Here is a 16,766-nt window from a genome sequence, read left to right on the forward strand (position 1 = left end):
ATAGATTAGATAGACAGACAGATAATTATGTTCCAGTGATGTAATGTCCTCCAGCCTGTGGAATGACATACAGAACACACCACTGGTGCCTCTGCTCAAGGGGCACTAGAAACTTCAGCCACCAGAAAACTTCAGCCAATATCCTACTGAACTTTATTACCACTACACAGGTAGAAAAATCCCAAGTTCTAGAAGTTTCCCATGCCCCCCACTTCCCATGCTATTCCTTTTTCTTTTCTTCATCCTGCACCAGCTCAAAGCCTTAGGACTAGATTCCCTTCTGTTCTCTTCAACTAGCAATTGATTTCTTTGTTTCTAATCCTTTCCTCTAATGCACAAAAATTAAATTTAGAATTTATCTTTCCCTTCTTACTGAAATCATTCCTGTTTCTGTGTAAAGACAGTGAAAACTGCAATAATCAATTCCCCACACTAACCTTTTCCCTATTTTCTAACAAACAACTGGCCAAAATTACCTTTTTGTCTTAGTTCTACCATAGCCCCATCTTTTTGCAACACCAGGTAACATAAGCCTCCAAGGAGTGCTGATAGCCAGTGTCAAGAATGTGCTCACAACTTCAATAAAAAATGTTAAAAATACCAAACACATTTCACAGAATCCCAGAGTAAGAGAACAGAGTTGGAAGGGAACTCTGGAGATCATGGAGTCCAACCCCTCTGCCAAGGCAGGAAGGGGAAATATTATTTCTAATACTTCACTCTGTCACATAAGCATAAAAACTTTTAAACTAAATAGGAACTGTTATATCTGGAACTCAACAAAAGACTAGTATTAGTGTAAACTTCTAATAAGCCACATCCAAATTAATTCAGGATAGTAGGAAGAACAAAGAAATCTTATTTCAAGCCTTGTGAAATTAGAAGTAATCCAAATTGTAAAAAAGCCTGGAGTTCTAAGTATTTTAATGTGAATTTTTACATTATAACACGAAAGCTTAAACTAATAAACTTTTAAAGTATGTAGTAACAATGAATTTTACATTATTAAACTGAAGTTTACACTAAGCATTTGGGAAGAACAATATACTATTTGACCTTCTATTCAAAACAGATTTTTAAAATTTACCTGTGCTCTTCATGCTAATGGAAACACCTCTTTTTCCTTAGCAGTTTCTGCTTTTTCCCGCAGCCATTATTAATTGGCTCCAGAGTCAGTATGCAGTCTTGAACAGTAGCAATTAACTTACCCTTAAAGACTCCTGGAATGAGGAGGCCTGGTACTGTGCATATTTAGCAATTGTTGTATGAGATCTACTGCTTTCACAACGCCAGATTTTCTTTGTTCCAGTGGGGTCCCAGTTTTCATCTGCTGGCTGCAGTAGTTGTGTCCTTACTTCTACTATGTGTTCATTATTCGCTTCTACCAATGTCTTAGTAGAGAAGAGTCCTAGATCTAATTAATAGCAATAAAATTAATAAATTAAGGTAGAATAGAAAAAAATTCGGCAAAATTCCTGAAGTTTTCAGAAGGTTTAGTCTAAAATAGTTTTTACCCCTTAGTCTTCATGACACTGCCCACCTGAATGTTAATTATTGACACCCAAAAACCTTTTCTCTAGACATCCAGTAGAAAAATAGAAAAAAAAACAAACCAGAAACAGAACAACTTGGCAGCTATGGACTACTTTACAAGAAACATTTTACATGCCTTGGCTAAACAAACCGCAAACAATGTTCAAATCTATTACCAAGAAAGTATTTTTCAGAGCAGAGCTTTATGAATGTACTTCCATCATAAAACACATTTCCTACCAGCAGTGATGGTTTATCTATCTAGAGACTTCAAAACATTGCACACGGTCAAATTACAGATCATTAGATCTAAACACTAAAACATGCATCCAGTTTTTTATAGAAAAATGTCTGGCTGTAAAGTTCCATATCCACAGCTCAGCCTGTCTCCATGCTCAACAAAATCTGCTGTATTTCTGGTGGGGTTTTCTTTGACATGACCAAGGTTAGAAACAACAGCAAACTGAGAAATGACAAATTACCCTAACAACTTGGAATATACAGGTAAGGCAGTACTATAGAAATAAAGTATCTACTTCTAAGAACTGAGAGACTACTCTTTAAAAAACATTAATTTATCCCCAAAGTAAACAAAAAACCAAATAAAAAGTAAAACAAAAAAGGTAAATTTACCTAATTTAAGCGCTCCAGCAAGGCCACGTATTACAGTAACAGGGTTGTTTGGATTTGTACAAAATTGATGTAAAGGTGGAAAGAAAGCATCTCGTTTATTTTCCAACTGCAAAATTATAATGGAATATTAGATGTCAGATCAATCTAGATTCCTTATTTGTAAAACAAGAAAGAATAGTAAAACAAAAGAGAAATAACAGAAAGAAAACAGGAAGGAATTTTCTGCATTTCCCTGCACTGTGGGGAATGAACAGCTACACCATACAATCCTTTCTATGGTAAATGCTGGGTTCACTCCTGAAATTAATTTGTTACTGTAATTTGTTTCTTGGCATGAATTATTCCCAGGTTGCTTCAGCTTTGCAACTCAGGTTTCCTGAACTTAATTTCTTTATCTGACAGTAGTCTTGTACATTCCCTAAATCTACAGAATTCTCTGAAGAGCAATACAGTTTCTTTTCAGAAGTAAAAAAGTGCTAATTTTACAGACAATGTATACAAGAAACAGTATAATTAAAAGACTACGCTCATTAAAAGATGTATCTCACGTTAACCAGGAAGTTTGATTTGGTTTTCTTATGCTTCTCTGCACCTATAACCTCAATTTTATGCTATAGCCTCCTGATTTTTTTTTTTTTTAATTGCTATGAACGCTTTAGAATGCTGAAGGCATTTCAAGCAATAAACAAAACACAGAGTTCCCAAACAGCAGCACAGCCACACAGCCTGTGACAGCATGGTGACTTTCCAGCTTTGTCAACAAACTCAAACAAAAACTCAACAAAGCTGGGATGGACTTTTATTAAGGCATATGAGTTCAGGTGCAACACCTGGAAAACATCTGGAAGGACTGTTGTGTGCAGCCTAACCCAGCTCTCAGCACACTCAGACCCAAGTGCCAGCCTCCCCTGGTCTCCAGACTGAGGTGACCAAAGCCAACTCAAGCTTTTCACACTGCCTGTATGGACATACTGTAATTTATTTTTCTGCTATTAAGGAAGTGGATATCCTGTAATTTATTCTTCTATTACTAAGGAAGTTAGCTCAATAAAGCTGTTATGAAACTTCATTTGGAGAACAAAAGTTGTAATGCTTGCATAAGAAAATACTACTCAACTAAACCCTGTCTTTTCCTGGTGACATTTTGTTCCTAACATCACCCCAACTTTTATTCATTTTTCTTCACTATGTTTTGAAGCAGATTGTTATGGAAGTTTAATTACTCACTCATTTATACATAAGCTGTCTCTCGCAAAAAATTGTACATACATTTCTGAAATACTGTGCATTGTATATTATGAATGGTTTTGCTTATTCTGCCAATATTTGAGAATTAAACATAAAAAATCTGAAGTATTTTTCCTTTTGTTTACTCCAATTCTTAATTTTTATGTCCTTTAAGACTCAAACTATGTCTCAAAATCTTTCAGGTTAGCATTTCTCCTGCTTATATATCAGTTTGAAAAGCACCGTAATTAGAACTCAGTGATGAAGAGAGCATCTTTAAAATAATTACATTATGTAATTCAGATATCCAAACAATTACAAAAGACAGGCAGCAATATACTTCTGCCACTAGATTTACTTACATAAATACTAGGTGTAGGTGGATTCAGCTTGTCCTTTGGCAAGGGAGGGTACGGTGGAGGCGGTGGTCGTGGAGGTGGGCATTTATCCAATAGAATACTACTGTTAGATAAGCCATTTTTACCCAGATTCCTAAAAGGAAACAAGAGCTGTCTCTGTCAATACTTGACAAATAAAATAAATGTGTATCAGTGTAATAATCTCTTATGCAAAATAACGTTGTGTAAGGAGAAACCATAATTTAAGATGCAAATAAAGCTCGTGTGTTTTAATCAAGAATTTTCTGTGTATAATTTGGTATTATTCAAGCTTATTCCCACTTTGTCTGCTGAATCTGCAACATCACCACTATTAGTTAAAAATACAGCCATTTTAAATAAAAGCAAGCATGACACATTTGATAAAATTTAACAGGAAAAAGTTTGAACTGGAAATGGACAAGAACCTTAGCAGGTGGACAATCATTCCATAGGAGCTGAGGTAATAGAGCAGAAGCCAGAAAATATCTCAGCCAAAAAACTGCTGAGTCACAAATCCAACTAGAGCTACACCACAGATACTGAACCACACCTACCCCTCCCTGCCTTACACATTTTGAAGCAGAAGGTGCCACTGCTGCATAATCCATTTTTTGGAGGAGCAAGGGAGAGGCCCCACCCACAGTGAGCTGTTGTGTCAGCCCGTGTGTGTCACTCCAGGACCCACTGGATGTGTAACTTTTCCTATAATGGATGACCTGAAAAGTCTCCATTCTGAGCTTAGCCTGTAGTCAATACTCGGTCACCATCACTGGGACTGACTGTACTGACAAAACCATCTCTTACATTCTTGTTAAAAATTACTCAACTATTTCAAAATTCTTCCCACTAAACACTGTTCAAATCCTTCTTCCAACCTCCTTTGATTCACCGTTGTTACATCCCACAAAACAGGATGTTTCTAATGTGTAATTTAGTCATAGATCTTCATAAAATTCACTGGGTACTATTTTTTTTTCATTTTTTGTAACAGTCTGCAGCAAAAAACACGGCTTTTTTATCAGATGAAACTCCCAGTGATCAAAATTTGTTTCTAAAACTGAGAAACGTGGTACAGCCAGATACTGGATCATGAGATCACTGCTTCAAATCGAGCTTGCAGAACACATAAGATGGACTTGGGGCTTCAGATCAGACAGACTGACATGACAAACACTTCAAACAAAATGGTTAAAACATCACACACCCCAAAGCACACCTGTCACACAGCTCACTCCTTGTGCTAGGTGAGCCCAGTGCCAGAATCTTACTTCCAAGAAAGTGAAAGAGTGATGCAGAAGCTTTGATTAGTCATCATCCAACTTGGCAAAACAGCGCTTAATGTCTGATGTAGTTACTGCAAAGGCTTCATTGTCCCCACATAGACAAAAAAAAAGGCAACAAAAAAAAACCCCAAAAATAACTAGGCAATGTAAAATCATCACCACACAAAAATTTATTGGCCACAGCTGCATGAACCTGAGATTCAGACCATCTATGCAAAGTGAAACTAGAATCCTAACAGCGGGTACCAGACGTTACTATAACCTCTGCATTACCACACAGGGAAATAAAACCAAGAAAAACAAATGCATAGTATGAAATACAAGCGAGAACTTTGACCAAATTCAGTTTGCATTGATAAACAGTTCTCAGGAAATGTCTAAGTCAAGAAAAATGAGAAAAAATGAAAAATAGGGACATTGTTCAGAACCAAAAGGACGTGAGCTGCTGCAGTCACAACAAGGCAATCACAGTGAAAGCTCAGTAAAGCCAGAGCACATGGGGGTTTCATGGAAGGGGGACAACAGAGAGAGGAGAAACTTCTGTACACTTGGTGAAACTACAGGTCTGAAAATGTAGAGAATGGGAAAGAAACAGCACAAGGGAGAAGATCAGATGAACAAAGATATCTCATAAACCCAGTACTTGAAGCTGGTATTACCAATTCCATGCTATTATTTCCTATTAAGCTACTAAAACTCAATGTCGAAATTTTAAGAGGAAAATGGACAAAGAAAAGCAAAGCTGAGATAGCAAAACATTAATAATTTAATTGGCACAGGAAACAGATGGGCAGAATATTTAAAATTATCTTTAACAGACCAGCTTCACTCTATCATAATTTTTTTTCCTATCATCTTTTTTTACCTATGAATCAGAGTATCTTACTATTAATAACAAGGCAAGAGAGCTATTAAAGAATAATTCTGTAATTGTTAGTGTGCCAAACAGAGCAATAGAAATTATTAAAGCACTATAGAAATACTAAAAATATTTGCTATCACGGTGTGAGTATCCACTGCCAGCCTCCCCACTTTCGGAAATACGGAACTACAGCCAGCGCAAGGCAAGTGAAAGACCCTTTTTGACCACAGCAACTGTGCCAAAAATCACACATATTTCAGTTTCAAGAATGCAGTTTTTGTGGAGGAATTCACAGTGAAATGCTGAAAGAGGCAACATGCACTGCTCAAGACAGAACAAGCCTCATTTATCCCCCAAAAGAAACTGGATACCCAGTCATCTGTGACGAAGGAATGAAGAGAAGGACAAGCTTCATTCATTCAGGTTGACTTCCACAGGAAACGGACTCGTTGTGGACTGTGCATAGACAGCACCCTTCATTCCCACAGTGGGAAGAGAGGGCAGGAGCAGCTGCCAGGCTCAGAGGGGCAGGACAGGTGTGCCCAGAGATGTGCAGCCTGTCCCGAGCCACAGCCACAGCACCTGGGACACTGCAAATCGCTCCAGGGGTGAAAGCAACAACTCACGGGAGCGCTTTGCCCCGAGGACCGAACTCAAACTGCCGTGCTCAGGAGAACATCAACCACTGAGGATGAAACTGGTGCCTTAACTTCACAAAAATCACTCAATCATTTAAGTTTGAAAAGACCTCTGGGATCACTGAGTCCAATCCATGACCAGTCACCTCCATGTCACCCAGACCATGGCCCTGAGTGCCACGTCCAGTTTTCCTTGAACACCTCCAGGGATGGTGACTGCACCGTCCCCCTGGGCAGCCCACTCCAATGTCTAACCAGCCTTTCTGGGAAGAAACTCCTCCAGATGTCCAACCTAAACCTCCCCTGACACAGCTTAAGACCATGGCCTCCTGTCCTGTCACTGGATGCTTGTGATTTTTTAATGTAGTCATGGGATCCCTTGAATAAGCCTGGGATGCTTGACTAAGCAGTCGGCACATTCATTAGAACACCTCTTTTAATTATGGTTTACTGTTTTCTAGGATACATTCCCACAGCTTTTAAGAGACAGTTTACAGCCTTCAGTCTTACATTTCCTTACAGCTGACCAGAAGCCCAGGTGTGACACAGTTTCAACTGCAACCCACAAAACACTTATCAAGCAGTTGCCAGGCACTTTTTAGGTACAGGATTAATTCTGCACCATCCCACCTGACCAAAAAAAAAAAAAGTGTAATGCAGATTTAAAGGTGTGTTACACAGCTATGCTCATTTTATTTCTATTTTAAAATAAAAACTCTACCACAAAACACATTCAAGTTAGCAGGATGAAACTTATTTTCCCAGAACCAAGAATCATTTATCAATAATTACAATTCTTTACATTTATTAAATTAATCACCTCAGTATTTTTATTGTTTCATTCAACACTTAGGTCACAGAATGAGAGAATTATGTCTATTTCTCAGGAAGTGTACTCTTCAAGTCCTCTGGAACTTTTCCTGTTTTCCAAGAACTGTTAAAAAAAAAATCTATATGAATTATAAACAGTTCTTTGGCTTGCTCTTTCAGAGTTCACAGATGTATGTTATCTGGGCCTCTGACTTAAAAATGACAAATTTAAGTGTAACTGCTGTTTAACCTTCTCATTGAAAAGAGAGTATATTCCATGATGTGAACATTTTATCTGCCTTTTTCCCAAGCATAGAACAAAAATATTTACTGAACACTCTTGTCTTACTGAGCATGCTAATACTTCTGTGCGGGCATTATTTTTTTTTATTCTTGTTTGTTTTTGTCTACAGGTTTTCCTCTTCCAAACATAATTTCTGTGTTTTTAGAATTCTTAGCTTCAATACTTTAAAAAATATTTCCCCTTTTTGTTTCTATTCAGGAGATAACGACTTTTCTGTGATAATGAAAAGTTCCTACACAACTTCCAGTTATCTACACATTTGAATATTAGGTACAATTTACAGGTCAAAACAGAGTAAGTTACAAGCATTTGTGCTAAAGCAGTTATTTTTGTTGTGAAGTCAGTCTAAGTGAATTATTATTTGAGGATTAGCTGTATGAGAATTAACTAGGTTTTACTTCTCAAGAGATTACAGTTATTCAGAAGAACAAAATTAATACCCTCTCTTCCCCCAATAAAAATCACATTTAAAACGAACACAAGGAACTATGGATTTATTTGATACTTTATCTCAATTCTATCAGAATTAATTTATCTACAAAGAGGAAGGAACAAGACATTTTCAAAACGTGCCTGCAGAAGGAAATCAGCTGAAGCACTGGGCTGCACAGCACTCCTGGTTCAAACCACAAACACCCACCCTTCACAATTAGCAGATACAATCAGTTGCTTTCTTACTGTGAGTTATTACAAAACCACAGAAAAACGCCTGTCAATCCCTAGCAGCCTGGGAAGGAGGTGGTTACACACAACACCCAGCTCAGCTTCCCCTCCCCAAGCTCCTTCTGTAGCCAGGGGATAGAGATGAGCTCTCAAAGGGAATATAAAGAAGTCAAGTCAAGCTTACACATTATGCTTAAATGCAAGTAATGCATTTAGTAAGTAAATCCAAGATAATTACACAACCTGTTTATCATGCAGTTCTCTACCCTAGCCTTTCACAACCAGGTCCTAGCTGGCAATACTCCCAGAGATCTTTCGTGAAACTACAGAAAATCCTACAATAGAACTGTGGATTTTCTCATTATGCAAATGTATTTCTAATTATTTTTGAATTCTGTGCTGGTTTTGACCTCAATAGTACAGGTTGGCAGTGAATTTCATAGGTTAATTACATGTTATGTAAGAAATAATGTTCTTTTTTTTTTTTCCTTAATGACTTTTACATCTTTCCTCTCTATTTCATTTGCTAATCACCTTGCTCTGAGGCTGTAAGACAAACAAGCACATCAATGACTTACATACGAAAAGCATTATAACAAGTGGCACCAAACTTTTTCATATACTTGCCTTTCCCTCTGAACTGTAAATTTTCCCATGGTTTTTTGTTTTTGTTTTTTTTTACTTACAGATAATTCTGGGATAATTCTGCTTCCTATCTTCAGAGTTTGGTATTTGCCTTTTGAACAAATAGACTCTCTTATTCTAAGCAGTGTTTAGCCTGTGAAATCACAGTATTTCAAATGTTATTTGTAAAACTTTTGCTAAGGTGAAGTTCACTTGCCAGACATAATGCGCCCTTGGAGGAACTGAGCAATTCTGTCTTGAAAGCAAAAATGCCTTTTGTCTGTAAATAAAATTCCCAATAAAACAATAATTGCTTTTGTTGTTTTTAAGAACAAAATACTAATTTAATCCAGGTCCTTCCTTCACGAAGTACAGATTTAGGCTCTTTTCCAGTGGACCACGGAGCTCTCAAGCTAGTGACTCACTGACTTCCCAGAGCAGGCTCAGGGAGCAGCACCTTCAGTAAGGACAGAAGAAATTTCTTCTGCCCAGGCTCCCACAGAGCCCTCAAAGCAAGGAGAAGTCTGCCCACTTCAGCTTCTGCACTGCAATTCCCACTCCTCCTCAGGAAATGGATTTACTGCCCTTGAGTAAATGGCTGGCCATTCATCAGACCTTCTTCCAGTCTGTTTAGCTCAGACCACCTTCACAGAATCATCAAACCATTAAGGTTGGAAAAGACCTCTGTGTCTCCTCATGGAGTCCAACCTCTGACCAAACAACTTTGTCACCTTGACCATGGCACCACTTGCCACCTTGGGTTGTTCCCTGAACAGCTCCAGGGACAGTGACACCACCATCTCCCTGGACAGCCCATTCCAATGTCTTATCACCCTTTCCATGGAAAAATTCCTCTGGTTGCTGCCCCATATGTTTATCATTTTACAAGGCCTCTTGAGATGCAGCTCATCTCTCCTGGTCTGTCACTTTTCTCTATGGATTGCTCTATATTCTCCCTCTTTGAACACCAAGAAAAAAGAACTGTAAAAAGGCCATATTAGCCCCTTTGTATACACATTCGAGTAAAACTTACACCTCTCATCTGCCTTCCCCAATCATGCCAAATTGGTAGAGCTTTCAAGTTCAGAAATGCTTCAGAGTTGTCAAATGAGTCCATTTATCACCATAAAAATGACATGGACAACTTCCAGCTCACACAAAGTTGCCCAGTTACCCAGCTGGGCTCTTCAGAACTGTCTGAGGACCTCCTACCTCTAAGTTTTGTTTGGGCCCTTTGCCTGTTCTTTCAAGGCTGTGAACAAAATTTAATAAATAATGAGGGAAAAAAAAAATAACCAAGACATTTCTTACTTCTTTTATGAGAAACAATATAAGTCAACTCAGGAACTTTTCTACACTGCTTAAAGTAAACAGATCAGTTTTAGAAAGGACAACTGATTCTCTCTTAACTGAGATGGATACTGGGCTTTTATCCCTACTCTGGGATGTTAATTAGATGCACCAGCTGAAACACTGAGTGAGAAATCAGCTGGTTTCACTTCAGTAGAAATAAACACCTCGAGTGTTAAATCTCAAGTCTTGTGATAATGTTTCATTAATTCTCCTTTCAGAAAGATTGCTCATAGGGAAAAGATACTTACATTGCTAAGAGGCACAGGAAGGAGCTTTTGATAACAGTCTCTTTAAAGAAACCTGATACACCACCAGACCAAGAAGCACACTGGTCTTTTTTCCCCCTATTAAAAATCGGCTTTTCTAATAACAAACTCAGAGCAGTTATTCTTTGCATATTTTCTTCTTTTAATTACATGGTCTTCATTTATGCTTAGAAATTACTTGGGGTTGTGTTGGTTTTCCGTTGTTTTGTTGTTGCTGGTTTGTTTTTTTTTTTAAATGATCTTAACAGGAGATTTTCTCTAGGCATCTCAGGAAGGATAAATAGTGCACTCTTATCTGTTAATTTGCTCAGAGGCTTAAAGAATTTTACTTTACTATGTAAACAGTTTACCAAACATAATTTAGTTGGTTTATAACCACCTTAAAATTTACTGTTGTGACCAGTTTTATTGGTAGGGAAACCTAACCAAATCACACTTCCCAGAATCACCTCCTCCATTCCTTTTCATCCCTACACTCCTGCAGCAGTTTAACAAGATGAGCCACCCTACTGTTCTCCAGAGCAGCATCTTAATGAGATTTGCATATCTGAGTCAATAGCTCAGCTCCTGCATTTCTCAATTCCTTGTGGCTTTTCAGTGACATTGTCTGGCCCTTCAAGGGAAGTTCCTTGTACAAGTATCAATTGCTGTGCCAGCACCCCATGTCTGACCCCTTCTCAGCCTCCTCAACAACCTCATTTCACCCCACCAACAGAATGGGGCTCTGTTAAATATTTCCTCAACATTCGCACCAAGGAAGATGGATATAAAGAAACTTTTCAGCCTCCACAATTATCTTGCCCTGCTTAAGAGCTCACTTTAGTCTTTGGCAAAACAAAGCATTTACCAAGCCTGTTTCTACAGAGCAGACAACCTATTCACACGTAATAAAGAAGACTAAAACGGAGTTTTCTCTTTGGCATGTGTTTTGCATTTTATGATACAAAGCATCTCCTTTCACCTCATGGCTTTACTTGAGCAGCTTTTATTAAGACAATACTTGTTTATGTAATACAAAATGACAGTCTTTTAGCATTTATTTTTGTCTAACTAATTCTGATTTTATTTTATTGTAATGCAAGACTTCCGAATGCCTGTTCTAATAAATTGCTTTCACTTTAAAAAAACACCAAATTTCCATACTTCTGATGCTCCTTTGTTCTTAAGCAACACACAAAACCCTTGGAACATTAACAGGTCACTTTTTGGTGGTGAGCATTACCATGTTGCTTCCTCTCCTGTGAGATGAGGAACTTCATTATCCTGCAGTTCACTCTCCTGCACTAGGTCAATTGTAGTTACCTTGTGAATCACCTCTCTGCATTACTTAATCCCAAACTGCTACTAATTCCAGGTCTTTTATGCTCTAAGCACAAATAAACCTGTAGGGTCTGAAAGATGCAAGAAATGGCTCCTCTTAGACAAAATCTGAAATTTTTTTAAATCTGAAAGCATCTGAAGAAAAAAAAAATTAACAAATAGACATTTGAGGACTTCAGTGCGATTTACAATGAATATAAACACCCTGGTTTTGAAGCAAGCATATAGTAAACAGAGCCAAATGCAGAATAATGAGGAAGAAAATAAAAATAATTAATCTAGTGCTCCAGCTATAAAAAAATCCAAGTTATATCCACCTGTTCCTACCTGTCAAAATGTCTATTTTTGCCTAAAGAATACCATTCAAGACAACAGGGCAACAGATTGTATCGAGTGACTATTGTCAGATAGCAAGAAGAATATGCCAGAAGATAACAGAATATAATTATCCATATTAGAGATGAAACCAGAACGTCTTTCTGAACATAGCAAATAAAATAAGGGTATGTATGTAACAACTGACAGACATGAATACATTTAAGGACCAACATAGTGTACAGGACAACTCCCCTCTCTCCCTGTGCATTAAGTTCACTCAGCACAGGTGTCTGGGGTCTTGTCTGGTCGTTTTATCTGTTGCAATTTAGGGTCTCTTTGTTGTTGTTTGTTGTTTTTTTTAAGGAAAAAAATATATTATTTTCATGTTTTCTTCTGTGGGTAGCCTCTCTGCAGTTTTTACAGTAATTCTAAAAATCAACACTTTTGATCACAAATTCATATTCAAACCTCAAGATACAACTTGCAGAGACTGCACCAAAATATAATCAGTCCCATGGGAAGTACTTTCAATTCTTTGTTTTTGCATTACCTTAAACTGTGCTAAAAAAAGAGGTCAACATGCAATATTGAAGCTCATAATATCTGATATATTGGCATGTAAACATCTTCCATTTTACTATGTGTAAATTGTGGCTTTTTTGTCAAATTAGCAGGCCTTTCAGCAGATTATCTTTTGAAATTCTCCCTCACAGACACTTTTTTTTATGTCAGTCATGACATAAAACAGCTCACAACAGCTGTAAGAAGGATGCTCTGCCCAAAATTCTGCTCCAGAGCTGTCATGTGTATGCCTGCACATCTTAAAGCAAGGGCTAATCAGTTACTCAGTAAAAGCCTGAGAAATCCCTGTCTTCAACTTCATGAATATAAGCTGTCAGACATAGCAGAATGGCAGGGAAAAACCCCTCACTAACAATACATTATGTAGTATTTATACATAGATTTATAATGTATATTAGTATGAAGTAACAGGTAACCAGTTCTAGCACAGGTGGGTTACTGTGTTTCTCAATCTCTTGCTATTATTAGCAGACATATGCAGAGTTTCCAGAAAGCATTGCTTGCCTAGAAGCAATCCTGTCTCTAAACCTGTAAATATAGTCCAGACTGATTCATTAATTGACCTCAGAGTTGCTAAAAAAAAACCCCAAGTCTCTCCTCTTTTCCCACTGCCCACCCTTCCCTCTCATCCAGCTTCTAAATCCTCTGCCTTGCTGAATGAAGGTGCAGAGAGGCTGAAGAGGGAGCTCTCAATCTCTACTCCGTATGAAAGAAAGGAAAAAAAAAAGCACATCTAACAGCTTTTGAGCTGTCTGCAAACTACACGGGACAAAGTATCAGTTTACCTCCCTTGAAAAATTACGATTCTGTGAGCCTGGTACTGGCTGTAAGAAGCCAAGTGAAACACCTTTACAAGCCTTCTTGTATCTTGGAAATTAACACTACACCTCCATCAAAGAGCACAAACACAAGGACTTGCTGGTTTACAGACTTTGTAGCGAAAATGATAAATGTTTTGCTACCGAACACTCATTGCAGATCTCTCCTACAACAGCACACTAAACACATCAAAATGCAACATTTCCCTAGAGTGAAACACTTCCCATTACTCTCTCAAGAAAGCTACATTCCAATTTTGCAGGCAGATCAGTTAAAACTCAAGAAAAAATAAAAGTCTCTAACAGTTTATATCATACCTATTTGCAATGCACTCATCCTAACACCATACACTGAAGTTATTTTCATTTTCATACTTCTACTAGAAAAAACACATCCATGATCCCAATTTAAAAAAAAAAAAAGAAAAAAAAAAAGGAAAAAAAGCTGGTCAGCTGTTAATTTTTATGAATGTAGTATGTGTAGCAATATCACTTGGAAGTGAACATTACAGTAAGACTTAATATTTGAAAGATGACAAAATAGACTCCCTTAAGATTTTTTTTACTCTTTTTTATGAAATCTATCTTGGTAACAGATAGCTGCAGACTGCTATATCATGGATCAGTATTACTCATCAAATCCCACAACATTAGGAACTATGAGCTCTCAATCACAGTAACAGATGTAGGGTTTTTTTGTAGAATGATATAAACATGCTTTTATACTATTTTTTTAATATCAAAAAGAGTAATGCTCAAAACCACCATATTTGCTATATAAAATATAGCAAACATACATCCTAAATAAAATGTTTTGGAGTAAAATATATTGAGGTGATAAAAATTCCAACAAGAATCCTAACAGAGAAAAATACAAATAACATTTCAAATAAAAGAATTGCAAACACAGTTCAGGATGGAAAACAGCAGAGAACAGTCCAAAACACTCAATAATGATATGTTTAGGATTAAAAGGACTTCTGTAAACTTTAAAGGCATCTTAGGTAACATTTTCAAACACAGTGACAACTGTAAAGGTACAGAAATTACAGTGCTCTACTAAATGGTCATTTGAATTTCTCAGCTTGTTTGGATTTTGAATAAATTTTTTGTAAGAAAGCAGGCAAATCCCCCCAGAGACTACCAAGAAAATCTGAGGACTTTGAGATATTTTACATAGAGAAGGCTGCAAGCAGCAAGCACGAAATGTGAATTTGCAAAGCTAATGACTACCTGACAGGCTCCCTGCTAGCACATACACCAGAGATGAACACTGACAGATTTAGCTGCAGCAGTTTAAGTTATTATTGCTCTGGGTTCAACCATTCTCCTCTGCCACAGGCCACTGGCTACTGCGGGGGGGCTGAATTTGCTGCATTTCTAACACCACTGTAGCCCACAGTGAAACAACTTTGTAACAAGTCACTACTAAGAAGTGTTAATCTGAACTTCTACAAGCCAGTCTTCCCACACACTGTACCATTCTGCATTTCCAGTGATGAAGACACCTGGGAAAACAGCGTGTAATCTGCACAACCACACTGCAATCACTGCCATTTTCACATTTTGCCCTGATCTAGTCTGCCTCAGATCTAAAGTAATCCAAGCTTACTGACTAAAGATAAAAACCAAGAGTAACTGCTGATCAACTGAAATATAGATGGACCCAAGAGCTAAACCCTTGAAGAGCCAAAAATACCTAACTGCAACATGACAAACTCACACCCTGCTGCACAACTGTATTTATAACACAATCCATCACCTGAACAGCTCCTGGTCTTGAGGTATAGATGCTGAAACCACCAGTACCAAAAAAGCCATCTCTGGTAGAGAGCTGAAGGACAAGCTGATACACCAGATGGCTGTGTGACCACTCAGGGGAACACCAACAGGCGGGAGAAATGGGCCAACAGGAATCTCTGGGAATTCAGCACAGGGAAATGACAAATCTTGCAGCAGGGGAAGAATAACCCCATGCACCGGTACAAAGAAAATCAAGATTTATTTTTTTTTTACGTTAGGGGTGACCCAGCATTAAGAGTTTTGTCCAGCCAGACTGTGGAGTCCTTCCATCCTTACATTTCAGAAGTAGTATTTAGTAGAAATATTTAAAACCTGGCTGGACACATGCCTGAGCAATCTGCTCTAGTTGGCCCAGCTGGGATTTGGAAGGATGGATGAGATGATCTTGAGGTCCCCTCCTGGACCTCCACCTAAAAATTTATTACTTTAGCAATGAGGACAATGATTTGTCATGACAGACAAAATCTGCCTGATTTATTAAGAAAAAAAGATTCTGAAGAAAGAGCTTAATAGCAACACTGAACATGAATTCTTTAATGTTCATCATTTTCAACATCTACAGTGCTGCTGTTGTTTGTTATCCAAAGAGAAGCACTTGTATAGCACCTACAAACTATGCCTGCAAGACAACTCGTTACTGAATAGAAGAAAATAAGTCCAAACAACTTATCTTCCTTTTGTAGGAGCTGTATCAAAGCTCCTTATAAAAATTTAGGTGTAAGCCCCATGAGAAGGATACATATTTTGAAGCAATAAATTTATCTGACATTTGCTGATCTAATGTACCTATTTCAGAAGTCAAGTCTTCTCTAAGAAAACAGTCATATAAATGCAAGAAATAAAATCATACTGATGTCCAACCAAACCAACCGAATGTCAACCAATGATGAAATAAAACCATTAGACACAGTGGTCAAAAATTTTTTTTCCAGTTTAAAGCATATTTTTCAACTATATTCTCTACAGTAGTCAGTTTCATGAAAAAATATATAGAGGCTTTGAGAAGAAACTGAGGATTGTACAAGCTGATGTTATAAAATATTTCAATATTCCAAGTATTTTAGAACTATAACTTAGGCTTTTAAAAATCTGATTTATTGTGCTTTTTTTAATGCATAACCACTTTTATTTAGTAAGAGAGAGAGGTACTCTGGCCATCTGGTAATCGGTACATTAAATTCAAATCATCCAGAAGAAGATTCCACAACTTTCCCATTCTATTTTGCTTACATTAAAATGATGTTTCCCACGGAAATCTGTGTCTTCCAACACAGAAGTGGACCTTGAAAAATTATAATGGGTAGGAGGAAGGAAAGAAACCTATGAGGAGTCACAGGAAGACACATGGC

General features: G+C 37.6%; 1 protein-coding gene across 36 annotated transcripts in view; it reads right to left on the reverse strand.

Moving 5' to 3' along the window:
- KDM6A (lysine demethylase 6A) overlaps nucleotides 1–16,766 on the reverse strand; it is a 151,768-nt gene that overhangs the window by 18,009 nt on the left and 116,993 nt on the right. For all 36 annotated transcript variants that reach the window (XR_015284061.1, XR_015284063.1, XR_015284062.1 and 33 more), the window contains 3 exons: nucleotides 3,756–3,885; nucleotides 2,167–2,272; nucleotides 1,209–1,414 (listed from right to left, as the gene is read on the reverse strand). Coding sequence is in view for 32 of the 36 variants with exons in the window: in XM_086879682.1 (XP_086735808.1) it covers nucleotides 1,209–1,414; nucleotides 2,167–2,272; nucleotides 3,756–3,885 (442 nt within the window). In the remaining 4 variants the exon portion in view is untranslated. The remainder of the gene's footprint in view (nucleotides 1–1,208; nucleotides 1,415–2,166; nucleotides 2,273–3,755; nucleotides 3,886–16,766) is intronic.

Source organism: Cyanistes caeruleus, chromosome 3 (assembly GCF_971803275.1).
Source record: "Cyanistes caeruleus chromosome 3, bCyaCae1.hap1.1, whole genome shotgun sequence".
NCBI lineage: Eukaryota > Metazoa > Chordata > Aves > Passeriformes > Paridae > Cyanistes > Cyanistes caeruleus.